The sequence below is a fragment of the Pongo abelii genome, chromosome 6 (genome assembly GCF_028885655.2).
Source record: "Pongo abelii isolate AG06213 chromosome 6, NHGRI_mPonAbe1-v2.0_pri, whole genome shotgun sequence".
In the NCBI taxonomy this organism is placed as follows: Eukaryota; Metazoa; Chordata; class Mammalia; order Primates; family Hominidae; genus Pongo; species Pongo abelii.
In genome coordinates this window covers 856,420-876,717 of record NC_071991.2, presented here as the reverse complement: position 1 = coordinate 876,717, position 20,298 = coordinate 856,420, and the positions used below count along the sequence as shown (strand labels likewise).

Below are 20,298 nucleotides of genomic sequence, written 5' to 3'. Positions count from 1 at the left end.
ATGACTTCGCTCCTCGTTCACCTTCCCCCATGATTGTGTGCAACTGTGAGTCAATGATCCTTTCTAAACTGCCCAGTCTTGGGTGTGTCTTTATTAGCATCATGAGAACAGACTAATACACGGAGAGACTTTCATGGAACTTCGGAAGGTGTGGCCACCATACAGGCAGATGGGCTCTTTGGGACAAAAAGATTCACAAAGTATAAAGAACTCCCAAGAAGCAGCTCAGTAATGACATCGACAGCAAGAGCTGAAGCTCACCACACAGGTGCCTCCCTCCACACACGGCACTGCCCAGGCACGTCCCATCTCACTTACGTCAGCTAAGCACACCCCAGCCAGACCACTCTTAGAACAAGACATCAACATCCACACCTCACAGTTAGGTCTTCAGTCTCAGCACAGAATGGACTGTAAGCATTTCTTGCCGCCGACTCGCCGACTCACCGCCTCTGTTATTCCAGACGCCCCTGCCTCGCTCACAGCAGACACCACAGCTTCCGACGTTGGGAGCTGCTTGGTCACGGAAACGTGGTGGGTGACGTTCCTCAGGATCTGCAGCTCCAGGTCTCGCAGCATCGTGTGCAAGTCGCCTTTGCTCACAAACTGTGACGAGAACCTCTGCAGCAGCTGTTCCAGAGAACCGCCTTCCTCATCTTCAGAAAACAGGAGTTTCACCATTTCTCTGACTTGCACGTCCACCTAGTAAAACAGTAGATAGACACAAATGTACTATTTTAACTAAATCACTTCCACTCTTCGGGTCCATTATCTTAGATACCTCAGTAGAATTATATATCCTCTCAAAATCTAGAATGTCATTGTGACAGTGTTTTCCTTCATATTAAATTTAATAATCCCTCCAATAATGCAGGAACATGTTAAAAAGAACAGAAATAGGCGAGCTCATGGGATGTGTGCGACCTGCATCCTAGGAGCTGAAGGACGTAGTGGGGCATGTCCACACCCTCCGGAGGTGTGTGTCCATCCAGCAAGCACCCACCGCGCACCCCGCAGCGAGGCGCACAGGTGCATCAGAGAGGCCCTGCCATCAACAAACTTGGTCTGGTAAGAAAACAGTCATATAAACGAACCTAAATTATAGCTTTATGTAAGCTAAATACACCCCGTGTTATTTCTATGCACTCAAACACATATGTGTATACCTTTCTCTTCTTGCTTCATAACAATAGACCGTGAAGGAGAGGGCAAAGCCTCCTAGGACACGGCCGTTCATCACAGCTGCCCTCCCAAACTCCACGTGTGGACACACCCTTCTCTAGCCCACACCCCCTAACAGTGGCACGTAGCTGCTTTCTACCCTCACGCCTCCCCACACTAACTTTGCAGCGCTGACTCTCCTGCCCGTGTGGCCTCTGTACTGGTGCCTTTATTTCTGTAGGATGATTCCCAAGGGTATGGTTGCTTGTTTCAAAGAGTGCATGTATTTGTCACTGGTTAATATCCTAAGATTTTCCCCCAGAGGCCGTAGATGGTGACAGTCCTCCTGGCCAGGGAAAAGCCCACTGTCTCAGCCAGTGCTGATAGCAGCCGTCGTCCTCGTGGGCCTGCAGACTAAGGATGAGAGCCCACTGTAATCTGCAAGTCCCATCAGTAGGACTCAGCTCCCTGATAGCATGCTGGCATGCTTTTTCTTTTTTTTTTTTTTTTTGAGACGGAGTCTTGCTCTGTCGCCCAGGCTGGAGTGCAGTGGCGCAATCTTGGCTCACTGCAACCTCCGCCTGCTGGGTTCAAGTGATTCTCCTGCCTCGGCCTCCCAAGTAGCTGAGATTACAGGCACGTGCCACCACGCCCAGCTAATTTTGTATTTTTGGTAGAGATGCGGTTTCACCATGTTGGCCAGGCTGGTCTCGAACTCCTGACCTCAGGTGATCCGCCCGCCTCGGCCTCCAGAGTGCTGGAATCACAGGCATGAGCCGCTGCGCCCGGCCTATCGCATGCTTTCTCTGTCACCTCTGCTTCTCTTCCTACCGATTCTAGGGACTCTCTGCACATCAGAGATAATCTTACCCCACGTATGGCAAATACCTTTACCAATCTACTGTCTGACTTTGATGACTTTTGCCATTCAAATGATTGTGTTTTCATTCTTAAGCAGCTCTAAATGTCTAGATTTTCTCCTCTGCCTAAGGATGATGGTGGACTTGAAGCAATATCTGTGATATGTTTCAACACGAAACAGAGCAAGCAGCAGCTACAGAGTGGGTCTATCTAATGAAAGGTACACAGCAACAACCCAGCCCCGAGTGAGTGCTGGCCCTGGGCTGCAAGCACACCAAGGACACACACCATGGAGACTGGGAAGACGCATGGTGGGTGCTGACGCGCGGTGGTGATGGAACGGGGAAATCTATGGAGCACTGAATTAGTTATTTTGAAATATTTAAAAAGTTCACATGTAGTAAAAAAAGGTTTTTAAAGGAAGTTGAAATTAAACAACTTAGGCCAGGCATGGTGGGTGGCTCAGGCCTGTAATCCCAGCACTTTGGGAGGCTGAAGCAGGTGGATCACTTGGAGTTAGGTGTTGGAGACCAGCCTGACCATCGTGGTGAAACCCCACCTCTACTAAAAATACAAAAATTAGCCGGGCATAGTGGCACATGCCTGTAGTCCCAGCTACTCGGGAGGCTACGGTGGGAGAATCACTTGAACCCAGCAGGTGGAGGTGGCCTGCAGTGAGCTGAGATCACGCCACTGCAGTCTAGCCTGCGTGCCACAGCAAGACTCGGTTTCAAAAATAAATAAATAATTAATTAATTAAACAGCTAATAAACCTAAGTCATCAATTCAAGTTTTCTTTTACTTTCTATTATAGAACAAAAAGTAAACACGCAGGAAGCTCACTCTTTCTCGTACGGCATCCACTGTCTCACAGCCGGTCTTCACGTGTCGCCAGCTGGACAGCTCTGACTTTAGCTGATCCAGCTCCAGCTGGAGGTGCTCGACCGTGGGCAGGAGCTGCTCACCAACCGCACTGGAATCCAACAGTGAGAATGGGTCACACACAAGCCTCCCGGCCTATACGCTTCCCACACTACACACAGGCTGAGGGGAACCCGATCCCACTCCTGGGTGTCACATCTGTACAGACGTCATCCTGTGCCACGCTAACGTGCAAACTGGATGCCAGTTTCAAATAAAGTTCCCAGAGAGGTTGTCTTCTGCATCAATTTATGTCTGTAACATACAAATATTCACACTGCACAAGAAGGCTATCTACAAAAGTGCTGCTAGCAGGTTTCTCAGTGGCGAGTGAGAGCTCTCTCTGAAAATGATTTAAGCATTTAGAAACTTTATTTCTGGACTGGGTGCGGTGGCTCATGCCTGTAAGCCCGGCAGTTTGGGGCTGAGGCAGGCGGATCAGTTGAGGTCTTTATAGGCACACATACTTGTTGAGATACTAACAATTCATATCTCAAAAAGCTCATTCCCAGATCAACACTTAAATATTAACATATTAAAGCAACTTTTTTATTGAAATAAAAGCTTTGGAAGGAGAGAAAACCGTGCTCCAGCGCTCACACCTGTCCTCACAGAAGAGGAACATGGGGCACGGCAGAGGATGGACTCTCCCAAGTGCAGACGCGGGGACCTCGGGAAACCACAACCAAGCCAAGGCTGCCGAATCTAGAAGCGGGGAGGGCTGTGGGGAGTATGAGTTGCGTGCGTAAAACGAAGGAAGAAAGACAAAGCTGCCATGTTGGGAACACCTGTGAGAGGGAAGCACCCCGCTTAAGGAGACTTCAGGCAAATCAGTGGTCGTGTGGAAGAAAGCTGCCTGGAGTGAGGAGCAAAACGCCAGCTTCCCCAGGAACTGCAGCGGGACCTGGCCGTGCCATGGATTCCAAGGGCAGCAGGGCCAGCAGCCACGCGGAGAGGCCCACCATGACACGCCCAGCACAGATCGGGCGGTTCTGGAAATCGGTGTCCTGTCCACCAGGGGCTGCCCTCCAGGAGCCGCAGCAGAGACGAGGCTGAGCTGTAACCCCGTCCACCTAGATGCCAGTGGTGCCGGCGGAGGCCCGGCGCAGAGTCCACCCTGACACCTGCCATGGCACGGGCTGCAACATGGGCCTCGACCTACTCCCTGAGGGTGGCCCTGCAAGGACCCTGGAGATGAACCCCTCCGGGTCACAGCAGGGGTGCGGGCGGCACCTTTGAGAGTGCCAACTACGGAGGTCCATGCCGCGTGGAGGGGGATGTGGCAAGCCCCTCAGGACCCCTCTGTCCTCACGCAGCCCAGCAGGAGTGTCTGTCGGCACGAGCCTCAGGGCCTTCAGGTGACCCTCAGGGGAGGCCGGCCCCGGGTCCCCCATTCATCACTCTGCTGCCACTCCACATAACCACACACACACACCGAAGACAAAAGTGAATGTTTTCCAAATCCTCCTACCTGATTGTTTTTTGCTTGGTCTGTTCTAGTTCCTTCTGGATGGCCTAAAAAGTATGGGAAATAGTCTACTGAAATATGTAAGTTATGTATTAACTTTTCATAAAACCACATACTTAAAACTCCATCGATTTATCTGGAATACCCCCATTAATTCGAAGTCCAGATCTGCCTGTGGATGGCAGGTAGGAAGTGTTCATTGTACATTTGAAAGTAACCTTCATTACGTATGCGCAGAAAGGAGCACAAATCACATGAGAACAGCCTGGCGGGCTCAGAACATGCAGCACCTGTAACCAGCACCCAGGTGGGGAGTCAGCTCCCTGTCACACCTCCAGAGTGTGTTCTAAACGTGAAGGACAGGGACACGGCAGAGGCACACATGAAGCTGGGCCGTGCTGGCCTGTGCCATCCGCAGCAGCACCATGCTGAGCACCAGCGTCAGCCCCAAGTCTCACTCCACGGAAGTCTCCACAGCCCGGCCCAGGGCAGGCGGACAGAGGAGGAGGCGCCCCGCAGACCCTCTCGGGCGGGCAGAGGAGGCGGCGCCCCGCAGACCCTCTTGGGCGGACAGAGGAGGCGACGCCCCGCAGACCCTCACAGGCGGGTACGTTGTCGCCTCTGCCTGCTCCTCTCAGCCCTCCTCTCCCTCCCAGGTAAAACCACCTGATCTCACAGGGTCCAAGATCCAGGAGTGGGTCCCAAGATTCCCAAAAGGGTGTGCTAAATACAACCCTTAGGCTCAGCACGTTTCTCAATGTAGTTCAATACACACACGCACATGTGACACGCCAGGCTCTGTGTCAAGCACCAGAGACACGAAGAGCCGGAACCTGAGCCTGACACGACTCCCCACGGCTGAGGGCAGCACAGAGGCCCAGTCCCTCCCCTGGCATTCCCAGCAACGAATTGTCCCGGCCTTCCCACCCAAAGCTAGTGCTGTCTGTCAAAAGGTTCAGGTCCTTTATCTCCCCTCTGAAGACACTGCAAGGTGGGTGTGTGGCAGCGAGGAAGCACCCTGGAGCCGGAAAGAGCTGGATGGGAACCCAGAGGCCGCCTGGAATCGGCAGAACCACCTCCTGGCGTGTGCAGCCCTGCTCTGTGCCCTCAAGAGACACAGGGATGCGTGAGTTATGTGCCTGATTCAATGTTAGAACCATCTCCTGGCGTGTGCAGCCTGCTCTGTGCCCTCGAGAGACACGGGATGCGTGAGTTACACACCCGATTCAATGTTAAAGCCCCAGAGCCGCTGCCACACCAGAGAGAGAACAAGTGTTTCTTTCCATTTTACACAAAACAGCAAATAGCCTAAAAGAGGAACATTAAATGATCAAAGGGCTTTAAAATACTAGCCACAGTCGATTTTCTTTTTATTTTAAAAAAGCATAAGGTCAAAAATAAGTACCTCAGATTTTTCTCTCAGTTTTCCCAGAATATCTTCCAAGTGTGAGATGCGCACTTCATGTTCTTGGTGAAAAGCCATAAAGTCAGTCTTTGGAAAGAAAAGGAGTGAACAAATGATGGAGAAAGTTAAGCAACAAAAACCTGGCAAGTCAGGCCAAGGCGTTTCTACACGGAATATCGACAATCAGAGAATCTGTGGTCACAATGTGGCACAGACCCTAAACGAATAATCTGCTTCATAACAACATCCTTATTCCAGCCCTGACTCTAGAGATCTTTATTTATATATATATTTATTTTAAGGTTGCACTCCAGCCTGGGCCACGGGTCTCCTCTGTGGTTCACTGCAACCTCCACCTCCTGGGCTCAGGTGACCCTCCTGCCTCGGCCTCCTGAGTAGCTGGGACCATAGGCCTGAGCCCAGTGCACTGACACACCAAACCACGTGAGAGCCCAAGGCCCTTGCCGTCTCCAGCACACCATCCAGCGCCCCTTGGGCCATCGTGGGACGTGCTGCATCTGTGCTGTCCAGCAGGGCAGCACCAGCCACTCATGGCTACTGAGCACCTGAAATGGGGCCGTACGAGTGAGAACCTGCATTTTAAAATTCTGTGTGGTGTTAACATAAACGTACACGGCCATATGCAAGTAGTGGCATCCTCCACTAGGCAGTGCAGATGCAAACGGGAGCTAGAGGCTCAGGGGTTGAGCATTTAACACTGCGCGCACCGCCTCGGAGGGAAGCCCTGCTCTGCGTTCCAGTCGCCACCATGATCACACCCACAGGCACGTGCTGGATGACGGCTTAAGAAGGGGCTCAATCTGTGCTAAAATGAGCTCAGGCCACATACAATTCAGTTTTCACTAAACTGTTCTGAACAGCTGTCGGCTGTTTTCTTCACAAGAGAGGGCATCCTCTGAAGCAAAGGTTCCTGGGTCCCCCCACGCGATCCCTGCGGTGGGTGGGAGCATCTCGGGATGCCTCCGAGAAGTGCGTCTGGGACCCACGTGAGACGGTTTGTGTCCACCTCAGCGGCTGTCCCGTCTGCAGGGACAGAGCGCCATGACCTGCCACTAAGAGCGCAATCTGGAGAACAGGACAGGAAAGGCCACGGTTCTCCACGACCGCCAGACTTCCCGCTTGGGGTTATCACACGTCTCCCGCCCACCATTTCCACGTGCACTATGGAACCCACAGCTTCCGGTCATCAGCAGACAACGGGAAACCCACTCCCTCTCCGGCACACTGCTCTCAACAACTAAGAACAGGAAGTGCAACCCCTTCTCACAACGGCACCTCTCCTGTCCCCTCTGTCTCCCAAAAGGAGAGAACATGGCACCCAGAAGCGCGTTGGTGTCACCGTGGAGCCTGGTAGCCCGGTGGCACCCACCTCCCTCAGGGGCTGTCCCACAGTGTCTCTGACCGATGCTGACGGCCCGGCAGCACCACCGTCCATCTGGTCCACCCGAGCCTGCAGCTTCTGAAGCAAAGTGGTCAGCTCTCGGAGATCCTCCCCATGGTGGTGGCACTGTCCAGACAGAGAGGCCACCTGCTGCTCCACGCCACTCATCCAACGCCATGGAAAAGCCTCACTGTCACCCTGAAATGGCAACAGAGAAATGAAACCAGGTAGTCAAGCGAGCATGCGCATAGAGTCAGTTAAACCTCCAAACAGTGTCCTACAGCAAGACGCCAGCTCTGGGGTGCACAGCACACGAATGGAGGAATCCAGAGAAACCTGGAGTATCAGGTTTGATGCTTACATGCCTGACTATGGGTGGTTCTCATTTTCTTCTCTATACTTTCTGTACTTTGCACAGTGATGAATACTATTATGTTTTTAAAATTAAAACTAACTGAATCATGAGAGTACTTTAAATGTGCGTTTGAACTATCTTAGAACACTTAAGGAGCTCCAAAGACTTGCTTATCTGACATTTAAAAATATTTCCTACAACAGGACACCCAACTGAAGTGCCTGGCTCACAGCAGTGTGGAAGAGTCCCTGAAGACCTCACATGCGCAGTGCCAGCTGAGAGGCCTTTCTACCCTCTTACCTGCAGAGGCTGGTTCAGGCGAGAAGTCGTGGGTTTAAATACGTCCTGGGGGTCATCCACCCGCTGTGTTCTATGCATGCTTGCCCAGTTCAACACAGGCAGGAACGAAAAGAAATCGCCCTGGCCCCATAAGGAGAGACCTGCTAAAAGAGAAGAACCACCACACACACACGTGTACACCACAATTCTCAAAACATGGACTTACACGCGCATTCTTTTCCACTAAGTTACACGTATGTGTATTGCTTAGCCGTCGGAGGCAACTCAGCCAGATTTGACTTACCTAGTAAAAGAAAGAGTGGGATGAGCAAGACTAAAAACTTGCAGATGTTTCGAAGGCACCTGGGAGTAAAAATGAAAACCCTTGACTTAGAAAAAATGAAAGTCAGGGTTCACCAATCTGTTTTCCCCCTCTAGATAATTTTGCGCAAAATCCACCCCCCAGTATTAGAAAAGCAGTTACGGTTTTATCTGCAAGGCTTCTGATGCCTACAGGAGAAGCTTCATGTAAAACGGTGTCCTTGAGACCTATGGTACCAACTCTCTGGTGCTGTCGGAATGGCCTGAGCTGCCCTGAGTCGCTGCCCCTTCGGATCACCAGCCTCCTGAGGTGACTGACGCCACTGGGAACTGCAGCAGGGCAGAAGCCTGGACCTGGGTCCCCCATCCTGCCCAGGCCCTTCCAGCTGCCTCACCTCTGCACACTTGTTTTCCTTAATGATATCTGCCTTTCTTATCTCACAGGTTGGTTTGAAAAATAAGAATATAAAAACACTTTTGTAAAATATACAAACACTATGTGAATATAAGCTAAATCCTTACAAAATAACAAATCAAATGTGAGCCTGCAATTGGCACAAAATTGGTTCCTTAAAGCACCATGCTGACATGATATCCATTTCCTTACCTGGTAAGAAGAAACACATTCAGCCAAGAAATCAAAGTAACAAACTGATACCATCCAATCCCCAGCCACCAGAACACTCCAGAGGCTGCCTTCCCTATAAGAGAAAACACCAAACGTTCTAAGGAAATGTTTTTAGGAAAACCAAGCTCCTAAATGGACCATTTCTGTGAAGGCCAAGCTAGAAGCACATGAAGATGAAGCTGGAGGTGAACAAGTTCGGTGATGCTAGTCGCCACGGCAGGAAGCGAGGCAGTAACGTGTCATGCTGATGAACACACAGGACAGGACGCAGGAGACGAAGCCCCAGATCCATGCATTCTCTGCACAGGGCACTCAAGCAGCCGGACTTGCCCCAGACCCAACCCCAGAGAAACCAAGGGCGCTCATGCAGCAAGTACAGTCAGTTAACATTGCTACGTCATGAAGAACGAGACACGTTACGCAAAGGGTCAAAGCATGAGAGCCTAAATGAGATTTTTACTTGGTTAGGTAAATCATCGAGTACAGGTGCTTAGCTGCCAGAAGCTCTGGAGAGAACGCAACACAGAAACCCAAAATAGCCACCTGGAGCAGCCACGGCCAGCCAAAGGGCCGACCACACCGTCCTGGACACAGCCCGGCCCGCAGCTCCGATCCTGCGCAGAATCTGCAGCAAGAAGTAACCTGTGCAGAGAAGACGTGTGTGGCCTCAGACAGACGCCAGACACCAGCCTCCACAGTGACAGCACGGTGGGGACGCCCAAGCCACACACTTCACCAAAGCCTGCGTCGGTGGGTCAAGAGTCTCCTCAAAAAATACGAAAAGCCAAATAACTCTTGTAAGTGCTGGCAATATCGCACTGACATGACCATTTGAAAAGCTCAGTTCTATTTTTTAATAGTTTTCACCCACTTCTGCCTGCAGATACTTCAGATGTAAAATGCAGACATCTCCTAAAAACCCCGGGGGGTGGTGGTTGGAAGCCGCCCTACAAACAGTGGCCATTGGTGCCAGCACAATTTATATTGGGAAAATCGTACCATATTCTAAAGCAGATTGAAATTCCATAGACACCTGCAGTTCATATGCTCTCGGTGAGGAAATAATTACTCAAAGACCAAAATTAACATTATTCTAAAGGCTAATATTTTCTAGTGAAAAAGTGTTTCAGAACGGTAACACAGCACTGCCGGATGACAGAATACGCCACAATCAACTTAGTATCAAACTTCACATTACAAAAAGCAGGAAACTGCTCATGAAATCCGTTTTGTTCCAGTTTTTTTTTTCTTTTTTTTTTTAAATTTAAGAGACACGGTTTTGCTATGTTGGCCAGGCTGGTCTTGAACTCCCGGCCTCAAGTGATCCACCCGCCTCGGCCTCCCAAAGTAAGTTTTGTTCCAGTTCTCACTGTGGGTGGTTCTCTCACAGTGACTTAACATTTGCACGTTAATTCCTGCAACTATGTAATTACAACATGGTTGACGTGCAAAGAAATATGGCTTATGAGAATATAACAGAAAAATCAATTGCTTTATGTTTATTCATTAGCAGGTGAGACAATTATTTTTGAAACTAACTTTTTTTTTTAAGATGCCAACAGCACTTTGGGAGGCCGAGGCAGGCAGATCACAAGGTCAGGAGATCGAGACCAACCCGGCTAACACGGTGAAACCCCGTCTCTACTAAAAATACAAAAAAATTAGCCACGCGTGGTGGCAGGCGCCTGTAATCCCAGCTACTCGGGAGGCTGAGGCAGGAGAATTGCTTGAACTCTGGAGGTGGAGGCTGCAGTGAGCCAAGATTGCACCACTGCACTCCAGCCTAGGCAACAGAGTGAGACTCCGCCTCCAAAAAAAAATTCACAAGGAAGCTTTTTGAGAGAGATTCACCCTGTTTTATACCAAAGTTAATACTATTCCTGTCAGTTTTTACAGCAAGACTTTAAAGCACTTGAATTCCAAGCACAAACCACACAAGACACAAATAGCATGGTGACAGGGAGAGACGAGACGGAGACGGGGCAAGAGACAACCTGCACATGCCCAGATGTGCCGGAGGGTCCCTGCCCGCCCGGGCGGCCGTGGCGACTGCGAGGGGGCGGCTGTGTGCGCGTCGAGGTGCCTCTTGCCCTTACAGTCGTCGCCTGCAGGTGTGGTGACAAGTAGTGAGTGTGGCGGATTCACAAGCAAACTCTGTCCATCTCAACTGTGCATAGCAATGGCAGTCTGAAAAAACTAGGAAACTCAAATTACACACAAGACAGTTAACAATCAAAGCAAATGCAATCTGGTGGCTATGAGCTTCTGTGTTGAGGGCTTAAGCAGCAGCTCCATCAGCCGGTCGTCATCAGTGAGGACCACCACGTCACACGGGCTGTTCATTCTCTACTGCTAGTGCCCAACATAACAGCATGTGGGACCAACTCCATGACCGACGCCCACAGGAAAACGAAGCCATACTTACACAGCACTTCCCCATTTACACTGAGGTGGCCATCCTCTCTGAGAACCTCTCTCACATTCATTCTCCCATAGTAACTGGCATGAGCTGCAACACACGCAAAAGAGGCTTAGGGAACTCACCAACACCAAGCTCAAGCGCTTCTCACACCCTGGTGAAATCAACATGATCAGAGAATGTGCTAGGCTAGCCACTTCCAGAGTTCACACAGCCGATGGCTCCTACCACGCAGGTGAATGCCGCTGACAGGGCCCGGGCCATGAGCAGAGACGTGAAAGGCCCCCCACCCCCTAGCTGAATCGTGTGTGTGGCCCAAACAATACAAAGATTGTCCTGTTTAAAATAGTTCTGGGTTGGGTGCAGTGGCTCAAGCCTGTAATCCTAGCACTTGGGAGGCTGAGGCGGGCGGATCACGAGGTCAGGAGCTCGAGACCGTCTTGGCTAACATGGTGAAACCCCATCTCCACTTTAGCAAAAATACAAAAAATTAGCTGGGCGTGGTGGCGTGTGCCTGTAGTCCCAGCTACTCAGGAGGCTGAGGCAGGAGAATCACTTGAACCCGGGAGGCGGAGGTTGCGGTGAGCCGAGATCGCGCCACTGCACTCCAGCCTGGGCAACAAGAGTGAAATTCCGTCTCAAAAAGAAAAAAGTTCTGAAGAAACAGGTTCTAAATACAACTCAGGTAAAGTTTTTGCTTTAAAAAGGTAATAAAAATCAAAAGTTGAGCACATTAACTTTTCATTTAAGAAATAACTTTAAAGATGTTTCAACACTGATCAGCTCTGAGAGAACCGAACTACACACAGAACAAATGAAAAGTTCCACAAGCTCCCAGAGATGCAAGATCCAGAGGGGGAAGCCAGGAGAGGGCCAGCACCAAGACCGCAGGAGGAGGCAGCGAGGGAGACGCCTGGTGAGGAAAGTCACAGCACTTTCTCCACCGCGAAAGTGTGATTGGTGGAAAAAGGAGGGAAAAAATATTTAAATACCTTTTGATTCATGGCTTTTTGACTTATAGCTTTCGGATTCACAATCTTTTGATTCATGAGTTTTCAATTTGTAATTTTCTGATTCATAACTGAGCTTCATTAAAACCACTTGAAAAAGTTGAACTAAAAATGATGAAAAAGATGACGCAGTGCATCTGGCCAGCCACAAAATCCTATTCACGTAGAAAGACGCACCGCCTATTAAAAAACCATGAACATGCGTTATTTCTTCCCATAAAGCCAATATCTACTTCCTGGTAAGTCAGGCAGCCAAATTATTCATTTCAGGCACTTTTAGAATGGACACCAAAGATAATCACTTGGGGAAGAGCCCAACTGGCAGTGGACAGGGGACCCTGGAGAGGGCGATGCGGAGTAACCCCCAGGGGATCCTGGAGAGGGCGCTGCAGAGTAACCCCCAGGGGACCCCGGAGACTGGACTGCAGAGCAACCCCCAGGGGATCCCGGAGACTGGACTGCGGAGTAACCCCCCAGGGGATCCCAGAGACTGGACTGCGGAGTAACCCCCCAGGGGATCCCGGAGACTGGACTGCGGAGTAACCCCCAAGGGATCCCGGAGACTGGACTGCAGAGTAACCCCCAAGGGAACCCCAGAGACTGGACTGTAGAGCAACCCCCAGGGGATCCCGGAGACTGGACTGCGGGGTAACCCCCAGGGGATCCCGGAGACTGGACTGCGGAGTAACCCCCCAGGGGATCCCGGAGACTGGACTGCAGAGTAACCCCCCAGGGTACCCCAGAGAGGGCGCTGCGGAGTAACCCCCAGGGGACCCCAGAGACTGGACGGCAGGGTAACCCCCAGGGGAAGGCCGCCAGCTCCGCTGATGCACTAGCAATCATCTATAGAGTACCCGAGCCGTGGCCACTTCACTCCAATGCTGTTTACACATACACTACGACATTTAGATACTGCCAAACAGCCATTTGCTTCGTGGCCTCTGACCCACCAGCTTAAGAATGGGACACCGGAGCACCAGAATCTCCTCCTTTGCTATTTATTATTTTTATTTTTAATTTTTTTAGAGATAGGGTCTTGCTCTATGGCCTAGCAGTGGCATGATCATAGCTCACTGCAGCCTTCAACTCTAGGCCTAAGTGATCCTCCTGCCTCAGCCTCCCAAGTAGCTGGGACTACAGGCGCTGGCCACCATGCCCAGCTGACGTTTTGTATATTTTGTTGAGAAGAAGTCTCACTGTGTTGCCCAGGCTGGTCTCAAACCTTCTGAGCTCAAGCGATCCTCCCACCTCAGCCTCCTGAGTAGCTGGGAGTACAGGCACATGCCACCATGCCCAGCTAATTTGTTTCTGCTTTTTTAGAGATGGGGTCTTGCTATGTTGCCCAGGCTGGTCTCAAACTCCAGGCCTCATGTGATCCTCCCACCTCCGCATCCCAAAGATCGGGGATTACAGGCATGAGCCACAGTACCCAGCCTATTTTTTAATTTATTTATTTGAGACAGGTCTCACTCTTGCCCAGGCTGAAGTGCAGTGGTATGATCTCAGCTCACTGTAGCCTCAACCTCCTGGGCTCAAGCAATCCTCCTGTCTCAGTCTCCCAAGTAGCTGGGACTACAGGCACGTTCCACCTCTCACTTTAAAAGACACAATGTGTGTTGGGCCAGGCATGGTGGCTCATCTCTGTAACCCCAGCACTTTGGGAGGCCGAGGCAGGCAGATCACGAGGGCAGGAATTCAAGACTAGCCTGGCCAACATGGTGGAACCCTGTCTCTACCAAAAAGACAAAAATTAGCCAGGTATGGTGGCAGGCGCCTGTAGTCCCAGCTACTCAGGAGGCTGAGGCAGGAGAATCGCTTGAGCCCGGGAGGTGGAGGTTGCAGTGAGCTGAGATTGCACCACTGCACTCCAGCCTGGGCAACAGAGCAAGACTCCATCTCAAAAAAAACAAAAAACAAAAAACAAACAAAAAAACTGTACAGGCATCAAAAAGAATAAAGTTAACCTCAATAAACATATAAAATGAAAAGAGATGCTAAACTGTGCATACACCGTGATGGCACTTCAGGAAAGACAAAGCCAGAACTGCACAGTTCTGCAGGTGCCTAGGAGAGCCCCGGGATGGCCACGCAGCACCGGGGAGGCCGACGGGAGCCCCGGGACGGCCACGCAGCACTGGGGAGGCTGACGACTCCCAAGCCGCACACATTAATGGTTCATTTCATGTTATCTGAATTTTACCTCATTTTAAAAAGCGTAAGAATTCCCACTCAACTATTATCATTAGCAGTGGTTCCCCCAGGAGATGGATTGGGTGGGGTAAAGGACTTATTTTATCTGTACTACTGAAAGACTTTACAGTGAGAATTACAATTAGTACATACATAAAAACAAAAAATGTGGAGGGAAAATTTATACTTGAGGAAAGCTATACTTATTTTAAGCAAATACGATTATGCAAACAATTCATGCAATCTGACTATATGTAGAGGGGAAATTTCTGGAAGTGTGTTTTTTTTTCTGGTGTGGCAGCTTGTAGGTGATTTTTATTTTCTTCTTTGTGCCTGGTTTTCCAGTGTTCTTTGATAAACATGTTTTTACTCTAATACAGGGCGATACACTAGTGTGGGCCGCACAAGTCCTGGCCTTCGTGTGAGAGGGCAAGGAAGGTGTGAAGCCCAGAAACCCCGCGGGAAGGATGGGGCTTCTTTTCTCCCCCAAAACACCCAAGACCGACGTCCGCAGGGAGGCGCCACGAGACCGACGTCCGCCGGGAGGCGCCACGACACCGACGTCCGCCGGGAGGCGCCATGAATTTCGGGAAGCTACAATCCACACCACACCAACGCCTCTTCCATCTAAAGATACACTCAACCGCAAGGCTAAGCTTGGGCCCTGACCGCCAGCATACTGTCAGTCACAGAGAGACACACATTTACTACAACGTGCGTAGGGAGGCCTTCGGAAAACAGCACGTTTCGGTAGCTTCTCTCAATTATCTGTGAACCTCCTTATTCTGCCATAGTAGAGTGTATGGAATGTGCTTTTATTCTAAGAAAAATGTTATGTTCAACCTATCAATGGCATGCTTCAAAACGCAGCCTCAATAAACACTGAATACACGGAATCCTTGTGCGTGTCGCATAAGCTACGCAAGGGCTCACGTGCAGCACCCACAGGGCCCTGGGGTGCCAAGTGCTCATGGAGGCAGGTGGCTAAGGGGGAGCACCTGGGTCTGACGCCTGGGTTCAGCTCCAGGCTCCCCCACCTACCTGCGAGCCTCCTGAGCTGGCTAAGCCCCAGTTTGCTTGTCTGTAAAAAGGGGGCTGCCGTGATCACCCATGAACAGTGCCTGGCGCAGAGTGGCCACTCAGTGGTGCTGGTCCACATGGAGGAACCCAAGCAGGCACCGTGCACAGTGCTGTGAGGGAAACCCACGTGCCACCCTGCTCCCGCCACCTTTCCCGGCCCCTTTCACACTTTCTTATTGTGCTGTATTAACACTAGCAGTGTCTATAACACCACAGCAGACACAACCACAAGTGAGGGCCACGAACACAAGATGCTAAAAACAAGATGCGAGAAATCTTAGGGCAGAAGCCTTCGTCCTGTCGCCATCCTTCATTATGTCCAGTCATTTGAATAATACTGGACAAACGCCCCATGTCCCGGGCAATGCCAGGCTCGGAGTGGATAAGACAGACCCAGCCCTGCACTCCTGAGGCTTCCAGCACCTCCAAGCACAGCAGAACGTGAGCTCGAAGGACAAGGCGCTAAGGAATCGAGAACAAGGCAGCACCCGGCCCGGCTGAGGGTCCCAGCCTCTTCCTGCCACAGGTGAGAGAGATCCCGGGCCAGGCAGTCACGCAGGGCATGGAATACCAGCCCCCCAGGGAATCGCAGTCCCGTCTGGAAGCCGCAAAGGGGCCTGTGGTTCTGTCTCCCCTGCAGGCCCGGGAGGAGGCCCCCGCAGTGACGCCCACACTCTTGCCCAGTCGCCTCTGAGGGACGCCCATGTCCACATCAGGGGGTTCCCTGCAGTGACTGCTGCTGTCCCAGAACAAACCAGAGTCACGTGTGTCCTTCCCAGACCCACACGTTCTCTGAAGGCCCTTCCATCACCATAAGCACAGGGCTAGCGACCACGGGAAATGTTTTCCCGACACGAACACTGGCATAACCACTCTTCACGGGACAGACCAGAGCAGCGTCCCAAAGCCATTCTTTCAGTACGCATGAATATCTGTGCTGTTTTATAAAAATAAAGGGGTGCCTCTGAAAGTGACTGTAGTTTTATTAGTTTTGCTTACGTAGAAATTTTCTTTTGCTCACGTCAAGTCCAAATTTATAGAATTTCAAATACTTTTAGGTACAAAATTACTAACCACATAAAATGTAAACTGGAAGAGGACAGGCAGGACAAAGCTGGTTTGGGGTGTACTTCTTATGCTTTCAAGGGATAATTTTAAGTCTCCAAGACAAATAGTGCAGACACTGAGACTTACAGAAAGGAAATACTGAATTTGGACAACACATCTTTTTCTGAGTTTTAAAGGACTGAGACTTACATTTTTGATTCCTGTCCCTAGAATAAACTCTCAACACGGGCCCGGGGACCACGGGGTGCGCCGTGAGCACGTCCTTGCGCTCGGACAGCATGCTGCAGTTGCTGCAGGAGAAGCCATTGTGCGCGGTGGCGGCGGCAGCTCCCACATCCCCGTTTCCCTGAATGGCAGCTTTATTTCCACCTAAAGTTTTCAAACAGTAGATGGAACCTGTTTATCACAGTCTGCAGATACTTAACTAAAAGTTCTATTTTGAAAAGTGTACGAAAATAAAAGGACTAAAATAATTACCTTTAAGATCACCATCATCATCAAGACCTAAAAAAAAAAAAAAAACACACACACACATTTTTGCTGTTGAGCTCAGCTTATCAAATAAGAACAAAACCCATTAAAAAATGTAAAGGTTACAATGGTTAATAAATCAGCATTATGGCACTGGTCACAGTTTATTTCCTAAAATGCCTCCAGATAGATGCAGATACCATCTTCTGACTGAAGGTGAAAGCTTATCCTTGGAGAAAATACAGACAGACGGTAGCACACACAGCACCTGGCCTGAGGAGGGAAGCAGAACATGAGGGAAGGAGAGGAAAGCCCATCTATCTTCTCACAGCCCGCTCAGCGAGGCACAAGCCTCAGCAGCAGCAGATGCCTCTCTGTTGCCTGGTAACCACTCTCACTAGCTGAGCAAAACAGAACAAACATGAATACCAAGGCTTCCCAAAATTAGCACACGTGATCTCTGGAACTAATCTGGATCTTCTAATTGTCTCAAAAGGGCCAACCAGAACATAAACCGAATGCAGATGAGCGGCTGGGCGCCCTTTACCATGCTTCCCTCTCCATGCACAGCCTTGGGACCCCACGCTCTCGCCAGCCAGGCTGTGGCTCCCACTGCCCAGACTCCACGTCAGCCAAGTCTAAGCGCCAATGCCTCACCCTGCAGCATTCTCTAACAACTCTCTAACCCTGGCTGCTTCATTGCTTAGAGCTTTCTTGGAAACACACTGGTAAGTTTTTGGATTGTCTTTGTTCAAACATCCTACAAAAGTAATGCATTTATAAAAACAGAGTTATAAGATTACTACCTGCTGCTTAATCTCCCCATTATAACTAGTCACTACACGTCAGCATAACCCAATGACCGCCCAACAAGGCGCACATGGAAGCAGCTTCCAAGGAGCATCCTGATCAAGTCTGAGGACAAGCCTGGAACCTAACTGATGTTCCTACCAGCCAGTCACGCAGCAAACCCACAATGTGGCTGCAGCAAACCCACAATGTGGCCACAGCCTCCCTCTCCCCAGCATAATCCATGCAAACCGACAACCTGGCCACAGCCTCCCCTCTCCCCAGCATAACCTGAGAAACGCCCCAACTGTAGGCGGGACAATCTACGTCTCCCAGGGACTCACCCCAGAAGTGGTCCACTGTGGTCTGTTCACAAATCCAAGACTCGTCCAGTACAGGAGGGCGTCGAGTCACAGCATCCTGCAGGCTGACGGTGCCGCCGTGGCTGACGCCAGAGGACGTGACCTGCCTTGACACGTGGTTGATACTAAAAGCTGATTTGTTTGCGCTTCTGTGCTGTTTTGCTGTTCTAAGAAGAAAAAAAAATAGCAAGTTTATAGATCTTTTCTAGCAAATACGAAACGATTACATTTGACCAACACAAACTCTTCATCTGGGAATAAACAGCATTTTAAGGCAAACCATTTTCCTATGCCTTTTCTGCTGTAATGCATCAATTGTTAATATAAAAAAGGAATTTTGGAGCTGGGATCCAAGAACTCCCTCTAAAATTGTAAACACAAAATAGTTTCCAGGTTATTTTGGGCACCATGACCCCAAGTAGTTAAAAGCTAAAATAAACTAGAAATAAAAAAGATCTGAAAATAAAAAAAACTGTGATTTATAAATTTAATCCTCCCCTTTTCTAAAAACGATTTCTAAGTCGCTGGTAAAGATGGAATTGTGTTAAGTACAGCAAGAATAGGTGGTCATGGCCAGGCGCGGTGGCTCTCGCCTGTAATCCCAGAACTTTGGGAGGCCGAAATGGGCGGATCACGAGGTCAGGAGATTGAGACCATCCTGGCCAACATGGTGAAACCCCGTCTCTACTAAAATACAAAAAATTAGCCGGGCGTGGTGGCGGGCGCCTGTAGTTTCAGCTACTCGGGGGGCTGAGGCAGGAGAACGGTGTGAACCTGGGAGACAGAGGTTGCAGTGATCCAAGATCACGCCATTGCACTCCAGCCTGGGTGACAGAGCAAGACTCCGGCTCAAAAAACAAACAAACAAACAAAAAGAATAGGTGGTCATAGGCCAGGCGTGGCGGCTCATGCCTGTCATCCCAGCACTTTGGGAGGCTGGGGCAGGCGGATCACCTGAGGTCAGGAGTTCAAGACCAGCCTGACCAACACGGAGAAACCCCGTCTCTACTAAAAATACAAAATTAGCTGGGCATGGTGGCACAAGCCTGCAATCCCAGCTACTCGGGAGGCTGAGGCTGGAGAATCGCTTGAACCCGGGAGGCAGAGGTTGCGGTGAGCCAAGATCGCGCCATTGCACTCCAGCCTGGGCAACAAAAGCGAAACTCCATCTCAAAAAATAAGGGCCAGGCACAGTGGCTCATGCCTGTAATCCCAGCACTTTGGGAGGCCGAGGCAGGTGGATCATGAGGTCAGGAGATCGAGACCATCCTGGCTAACATGGTGAAACCCCATCTCTACTAAAAATACAAAAAATTAGCCAGGCGTGATGGCAAGCACCTGTAGTCCCAGCTACTCGGGAGGCTGAGGCAGGAGAATGGTGTGAACCCGGGAGGCGGAGCTTGCAAGCTTGCAGTGAGCCGAGATTGCACCACTGCACTCCAGCCTGGGAGACAGAGCGAGACTCCGTCTCAAAAAAAAAAAAAAAAAAAAAAAAAAAAGAAGGTCAAAAAATAATTTCTGCATTCATACTGACCACAAATGACAACAGGAAAGCCGTCAGATGTAAACACCCTGTGAATGTTACCGCCGTCAGGTGGGGAAACCCAGGACGATGAACAAGATCCTCCCCTTCGAGGGAAGCGCGGGAGGCCAAAGGCAGCAGTGACACCCGGCAGAGGGAGGATGACGGCCACAGAGCGCGGCGTGGCAGGACACCTGCAGCACACTTGCTCTCCACGCCACCGGGAGATGGAGACTGGGCTGCTGTGTGACCCTGGTAGCTGGGTGCTTGACACGGAGCTACCCAATGGGATCTGCTGGTCCTCAGCTGCGTCATGAACTCACATCCTGCATCTCCAAGGATGAGGCTGGGAATTGAACTCTTTGCACAGTGAACTCCCTAGATGACTGTGGTGCCTGTGGAAGCCACCGGCTGGGAGCGGCCGTTCAGATCCCAGGCAGCTCTCCACCCATCAACCATTCCGCCATCGCTCTTAACAGCCACCGTCTTCCTTCTCGAGAGAAAGACGACTGGAACGGAAGCTCTTATTCTTACATGAGCAACATAAAGCTGTCACTTTTATTATCCCTAAACGACACAAAGATCT

General features: G+C 50.4%; 1 protein-coding gene across 50 annotated transcripts in view; it reads right to left on the bottom strand.

Moving 5' to 3' along the window:
* The window catches only part of SUN1 (Sad1 and UNC84 domain containing 1), a 59,109-nt gene that overhangs the window by 13,462 nt on the left and 25,349 nt on the right, over positions 1-20,298 (bottom strand). For 5 of the 50 annotated variants that reach the window (XM_054545589.2, XM_024241226.3, XM_024241228.3 and 2 more), the window contains 15 exons: positions 18,173-18,357; positions 17,046-17,072; positions 16,758-16,937; positions 12,213-12,410; positions 11,227-11,310; positions 10,796-10,906; positions 9,345-9,443; positions 8,781-8,874; positions 8,157-8,215; positions 7,874-8,016; positions 7,207-7,416; positions 5,817-5,903; positions 4,415-4,458; positions 2,866-2,995; positions 448-702 (listed from right to left, as the gene is read on the bottom strand). In XM_054545589.2, coding sequence (XP_054401564.1) covers positions 448-702; positions 2,866-2,995; positions 4,415-4,458; positions 5,817-5,903; positions 7,207-7,416; positions 7,874-8,016; positions 8,157-8,215; positions 8,781-8,874; positions 9,345-9,443; positions 10,796-10,906; positions 11,227-11,310; positions 12,213-12,410; positions 16,758-16,937; positions 17,046-17,072; positions 18,173-18,357 — 1,906 coding nt within the window. 50 annotated transcript variants of the gene reach the window in all.